The sequence below is a fragment of the Adiantum capillus-veneris genome, chromosome 16, assembly GCF_014529385.1.
Source record: "Adiantum capillus-veneris isolate H3 chromosome 16, ASM1452938v2, whole genome shotgun sequence".
Classification (NCBI taxonomy): domain Eukaryota; kingdom Viridiplantae; phylum Streptophyta; class Polypodiopsida; order Polypodiales; family Pteridaceae; genus Adiantum; species Adiantum capillus-veneris.
This window is the reverse complement of record NC_140946.1, coordinates 69,173,594-69,180,588: the sequence shown is the minus strand read 5'-3', so window position 1 is coordinate 69,180,588 and position 6,995 is coordinate 69,173,594. Positions and strand designations below refer to the sequence as shown.

The window sequence follows — 6,995 nt, the reverse complement described above, 5'->3', positions numbered from 1 at the left end:
TTGAACACATCTGTGTTGTTGTCAGCCATGGTAAATGCTGCACCTGATCTGAAAACTCTCCGAAAAGAGGAGAAACGAATCGAGAACAACACGTGCTATATAACACAAACCGTAGAAGATTGTAAGACACCTGTTATGCAAAAAATGGCAATGACAGAAATTCTGCACAAAACGACGAAATAGCCTGTAGTGGAAATGGAGGCCGAAATGAGCCCGAATAAAAAATCTGAGCAGACTGAGCTCTACCAGCCTCCCCGATATATTTGTGGACTTGCGAACGCTCGCCAAACCTCACTGTAATCGGAGAAAGTGAGTAGGCGTGTGTTGGAGCAGCTGGCGACTAAGCCTGGGAGGAGGTAACCTGCTCTGATACCAATTGTTGAATTAGGGTTGCAGAGAAACGCACACAGCTTGGAGAAGACGAAGGAAGCTCAAGACACACAATAGAGAGTGTGTTACTTAGTGTGCAATGGAAAGATGGATAGCCCTTGAGTGATGAGCGTATATACAATGCTCGGAGAAAAAAATCCCCTAAAGAGAGAAAAAATGCCCCGAAGGTCCTAGTGTGTTCACACACGTCACTACCAGATGTATATGGTAACATGCTGCTCAAAATGCTTCTCTACACATGTTAAAGGGATTGAAGCACTTGAGTTTTAAAATAACAAAACTAAGTCTTGGTTCTAACTACCAACAACTCAAGGTCCTATGAACTAAAGCTCCAATGAGAATTCAATATTTTATTTTCTTCACTAGAGAAAAGGTACAATTTTGTATTGGTCTTACTTCTATATATGTATATATGGGAAAGGTAGGTAATTAATCTTAAACTAAGTCACCCTACACCCCAAAAGCACGTCACCCTAAATCTTAAACTAATCTTAAATGTAGGCCTAAGTCGTTCGTAAACTTTTAACTCATTTTAAACTAACTCACACCAAACCTTAAAATATTCATAAACTATCTCACCATTTACCATAAATCAATTCTAAACAAACCCTAAGCTAAACATGCAAAAGATCACATTAAACTAACTTAACACCATAATCATATTCTAATTCATCCTTATGTTAACTTACTAATTCATGACACATATACCAAATTGACTACTTTAATTAATAAATTAACTAAACTTAACAAGGATTCCTAATTAACAAAACATGATTTACAAAAACTTAGTTGCCTTAAATAAAACATAATTAACCAAAAGAATAAAAGTAACAAACTAATTAACAAAACAAAGCTATTTAGCACACAAATTGACAACTAATAGAACATAATTAGCAAAAAATAAACCATTTCATTTAAAGCATGTTTAGTGTCAAAGAATATATGTGTACCTGTTGCAATCTATGTGTGGATCTACTTGTTGTGTGTGTGTGTGTCCCTTTGTGTGCTTGAGAGACAGAGATTAAGAGTGGAAAAAGGGAGGGAAAGGGGACATGGGGGAGGGAGCTAGGGTTCACCGTAGATTTGCAATCGCACTCTCTCTCTCTCTCTCAAACTCAAAATTAGGTTGCAACAGAGATCAACTATGGAGTGCAGTAACATCTAGGCTAGTTGATCAGCTCTAGAGTATAGTAGCATATGGGCTAGTTGTTTGGGTTTTCAAGGGCCCTTAGTATGCACCTCTAGCGGGCCTATGGGGGAAGCCCTGATAAACCCCTATGCAAACAGGAGAGCAAAGTTCTCGCTTTGGAATGCTCATTCTCATATTCGTACGTGGATAGTTGCCGTTGTGTGCGGCAACGCCATTGGCTATGATAGGAATCTCCGCTTATCGTAATAGTGGTTACGAATGAATGACTTAAGGATTTTGGAAGAGAGAACTCTCTCTCTCTCTGTCTCTCTCTCTCTCTCATAGTACTAGCCTAACAGTACTATTTACACAGGTCCCTTCGAACCATAAAACACACATTCTCAATTTCCTTTATGCCCCCCCCTCCCTTTCTTTCTCTCTCTCTCTCATCCCTTCAAAATTTGAATCCAAAGTTCCAAACAATGCTCCTTCGTGGTGAGGGTGTTATTGTATACTAAAGGGTCTGGCAACATACATACACAGTACAAAGACTTTATAGAAAAAGAATAGCCTCCTTTGATGCAGTTGGTTCACATTCCCTTCAACCAGTAATTGGGGCTCCTCCCACTGCTGGAAGATCTCGTCTCTCTCTCTCTCTCCCCGCCCGCAACACACACACAACCCAGATTGCTTGTGATTTGTGATCTCTCTCTCTCTCTCTCTCTCTCTCTCTCATACATACCCAGGATTGCTTGTGATTCGTAAACTCTCTCTCTCTCTCTCTCTCTCTCTCTCTCTCTCACACACACACACGCACACACACGCACAAAGATATATACCCAGCCCCAGGTTTACAGCTCTCTTCTCCTCAGACGCATAAGCTACTTTCTCTTACAAGCTGCCGAAGCCACCCGCCATAATTTGTGAGTGTAATTAGCTTAATAAAGTAGGTGTAGCAGCTATGGAAGTTTGTAGCAGGCATATGGCAATTATCTGGGGACAACCAGCAGCACCATTACCAAGTCATGAAGAAGACGAGATAATTAGCAGTAGCAGCAGCATTAATCATATCATTAAGGAGAGAGGGGCTAAGCCCATTATAAGCTCTTTGTCTTCGTCGGACTTCTCTGCCAAGCACAAGGGCAGAGATCATGACAAACAGAGCCGTAGTAACATCGTTGATAACACTGATGGACATGTTGAATATCGGGATGCTGATGTCGATGGTGAGGAGCAGCAGCACCAGCAGGAGCTTAGTATGGAGGCCATGAGAGAGTGCAGCATGTGTGGCCATGTGGGTTTACCTCAATACCTTTTCAAGTGCCTCTCTTGCTCCCACAGATTTCAACACATGTGAGTCCCCCCGCCCCCCCCCGTTAAAACACCTCTCTCTCTCTCTCTCTCTCTCTCACACACACACACACACACACACACACTCACACACGCACACACACACGCACACACACAAGCTGTGTTGATGATTTAAGGTTTCTAATTTTAATGATTGAACATCCTTAAACATACAGCCACTGTACTGTGTATATTTCATATGTGGGTGGGTGTTTTGAGAGAGAGAGAGAGAGAGAGAGAGAGAGAGAGAGAGAGAGGCCATAGCTGAAGGACATGCCCATTCTCCAAATCTGCATATTATGACTTGGGTTGTCACAGCTATAGCATGCTCTATGTCACTCTGAATATGCGGTGATGTCAAGGCGCAATACCAGCATAGCGCCCCGCCTGCAAATCATGCCATTCACTAGCTAATTAATGACATTTATGTAAATCTGTGTGGCTATCTAATAGCAGACTATTATAATTGATCATGGTCATAGTAAGGAGCATGCTATTCCACCGCTCTCGCCTCCACTCCCAGCTATCATATCTTACAAAACCTTGCATTCAAGACCAGAATGAATATTCCTGAGCATATGATATCTACAAGCAGCCTGCCAACCTAGATGCATGCAGCTAGGTAGCCTCAATCTCGATTCCAAGACCGGAGAGGACTAAAGTAGCTGCCGAAAGCTTCCTCCCTGTCCAACCCCTGTAGAGCAATTTGTGAAAAGTGCCCACTTGCCACGCTGATAAACCAACACCACCATAACCGTCAATTTAGCGAAGGATGCTCGTTTATCGAAAGTTATTCCACAAGTTAGAGCATTTCGACTTCATGATCTGCTCATTATATGCCATCCCTCATATGAACGACTCAATCTTCTTGCTCTGATATAATCTAAAGCAAAAGAAAGTACTGCTACATTTATGCACTTAAGCAAAGGGTTTTTTCTTACCAGTAAACACCATGACAATGCATGCTTGCCTAGCTTATAGCCACCTCTAGCCCAAGCCTTGTCATGTGAAGAAACTTAAAATCGCAGTCAGTGCAGCGGCACGCAAACTAATTGGGCATGTTTGCCTAATCTTACGTTGGCCACTAATCACGCAAAGTTTTAGACGAATCCTGCATTACAACAACATCATGAGCTCTTGTGAGGGAGGGAGTCATGCATGCTTGCTAGGTGTGGTTGGGGATAGCTGCAGGATAGTGGTGGCTCGGGGTGGGGGCTGGCACTCCCTTGTCCCTAACCTCACCTCGCTAGGGTGCATGATGAGGTTGCTCCTTAGCAGTAGCTCATGATATTGAGTCTGATATTAGGGGAAAATCATGGCTTTTTCATAGGACAACTTCAAAAACCTTGTGTAAAACTTCAGATCTTGCATCAAAACTTCATCAGGTTTCCATAAATGATGATAGATGTCTCAGCTACAGCTACTAACCTCTTGATCACTTCATAAACCTACAAAAGAGAATTAGCTGCTTAATTAGATATTCTTCAGGCCGAAATCCCATGATTTACACCTTAATAACTAGACTATTAAGCTGCTTAATTAAATATTCTTTAGGAAATCCCATGATTTACACCTTAATAATTAGACTATTAAGGATCCTTAATATTGTATTGGATCAACTCTATTGATATTCCACCTTCCACATTTTACTCCTAACTAATGATTTTTTTAACACTTTTCAGCATATTTTGTAATGTAACCCATGATATGCCTGCCGCCTTCTCTTCTATTTCTTGCATGGGTCCTTTGCATTTCAACCTTTCCAAGCATGTGATGCACTCATTGGTCAAACAAGCCAATATAATGCAGTTAATTAATTATCGGATAGGGGACGCTTTGAGAATGTTCTCTTGGTATTGGAAGAAGAGAGAGAGAGAGAGAGAGAGAGAGAGAGAGAGAGAGAGAGAGAGAGAGAGAGAACACAGAAACTCTTATACGCCACATTGTGAGCGTTTCCGGAGGTGTCAACCCGCTAAAGTTCTATCAAAAGGAGATTTATTTTCTATCAGCCTGCAGCATGTTGTGCTTTAAGACATGGAATTAGTCTTTACATCAGAAAATCTCTAATTATTGTGTTCTCAACATCACCACAACTGTAGATGAGCACATAGTGGGGGGCATGATGATAATGGTAAAGTCAAACACTCAGCATTATACTGTTCATGAATGAGATCAAGTTTTGGCGGAAAAGGTGAGCGATGTCTATGTGGTCAATATAATTGATTAAGATCGATGGCAAGAGAACCTATTGGAATGGAACAAAAAGGAATAGACTCAATTAAGGATCAACAGTATCTATATGTCTAGCTTTTGATTGATAGAACTTCATTTTCCACTGTGTATCATTAGCACTACAGATGTATACAACTAGCAGACATTAAATCTGATACATGAGATCAGTACTTGACAACAGTGCTCAATTTTTCTAGGTTGATCGATTGTGCTAGATTATGATTGTTTTGATAAAACAATTTTCTAGGCTTTGGTAATTGCATCTTCATTGCATGCTGTAGATAATTAGCAAGCTATATCAGTTTGTAAGATCGTGGACAACAAATCACTAAAAATGACAGTACATACCTATGGTACACTACTACACACATATTAATTAAAGCAAACCATGGTTAATATGTTCTGAAAATTTAGCCACCTCCGCGTTAATTACCTTACCCCCCCCCCCCCCCCCCCCCCCCCCCCCCCCCCCCCCCCGAAATACATGCAGTAAGACAGAATGTCAAATTAGATGGTTAATATTCATTGATTTTTCCAGCTATTGCAGCAATCTATACCCTTATAGAGTGGAGGCAGCTATTTGCAACTGGTGTCTTCCAATGAAGCCAGAGATAGCAGTAGAAGAAGAAGACGATGATGATAATCAACACACTGTAAACAGAAAAATTGCAATCAATTCAGAATATAGCAAGCCTCAGCAAGTCAAGCAAATCAAAAAGCACAGCAAAGCTTTTGAGTACTTGTTGCAAATCATAGCAGATCTTGCTGATGAGAGCTGCCATAAGCTGAATGAAGCTGTTGATGATGATCGTCAGATTAAACAATATTGTCGCAGTGGCGATAATGATGTGGGTCATGATCAAATTACTAAAATGTGTACTTCTCAAGAAGCGGGTTTTAATCATATGAGTTGGAAGCACAAGAATTCATATGTGAATCATCAGTTGGAGGAGAACAATATGATCCGAGAAGTTCTTGCTGAAGGCAAGAGCTTTCATGCAGGAACAGAAGCACAGAGCTTTAATGGTGCCTTCTCTCATGCGAGGGCCCTGTTAAAGCGGCCACGCTGCCATGTTGATGACAGCAGGAAGCCGATGAAGGCAGCCATAGACTGGCAAGGCTATGACCAGATAATTAGGAATTGTAGAGATCACTATAAAATACGTGATAGCAATGTCGGTTATGATCAAGATCTGTGGATACAAAACAATTGTTTGATTGATGATGATGAAAAAGCAGATGCTAAGGCCGCTAATTCGCAGAAACGGCTACTGTCGACATTGACAAAGCAATCAATGGGGATGGCAAGCGGTGCTAATGGTATTAGCAAGCCGAAAGCTGCAAATCAGCAGGAAACATTTTCTCTTCTGCAGGCAGCATCTGCTGCCAAAACGGGTTTTAGTAATGGTGGTGGTGATGATGATGGGCACGTTACATTGCGCAACAAGCAACCTGTGGCAACATCGACGTGGCCGGTGCAGTCGACGAAGCCAGTTGTAGGTGCTGGCAAGAGGGACCATCTCTCAAACAGCCCTTCTCGGGCCTTTAACCGTAGATACAAGCTCCTTGCTGACGTTCTCTGCTAATTAACTCATCACCCTTCTAATCGTTGTAAACTAAATCTGACAAGCTCACAAGAAATCATGATATTTGCTTTACCGGGTCTTGGTGGCAGGTTGCAACTCTGTCAGTATATTGTTTGTGTGCGCGCGCGCGCGCTTGTGTGTGTGTGTGTGAGAGAGAGAGAGAGAGAGAGAGAGAGAGAGAGAGAGAGAGAGCCTCAAGGAGGTGCGGTAGACGCACGTCAAGTTCTAGTCTTGAACTCAACACCAGGGTATAATTGAACTTTTCAATTCATAATCTTAAAATTTAAGTTGGCCTCAAATCCTCCTTG

At 41.7% G+C, this 6,995-nt stretch overlaps 1 protein-coding gene across 1 annotated transcript; it reads left to right on the top strand.

The window, feature by feature from the left end:
* The first annotated feature begins 1,411 nt into the window (after window positions 1-1,411).
* Window positions 1,412-6,759, top strand: LOC147439236 (uncharacterized). Its single transcript, XM_086485096.1, has 2 exons — window positions 1,412-2,872; window positions 5,640-6,759. The coding sequence occupies exons 1-2, from the start codon at window positions 2,481-2,483 to the stop codon at window positions 6,685-6,687; spliced, it is 1,440 nt and encodes a 479-aa protein (XP_086341222.1). The 5' UTR covers window positions 1,412-2,480; the 3' UTR covers window positions 6,688-6,759.
* Window positions 6,760-6,995: the final 236 nt, after the last annotated feature.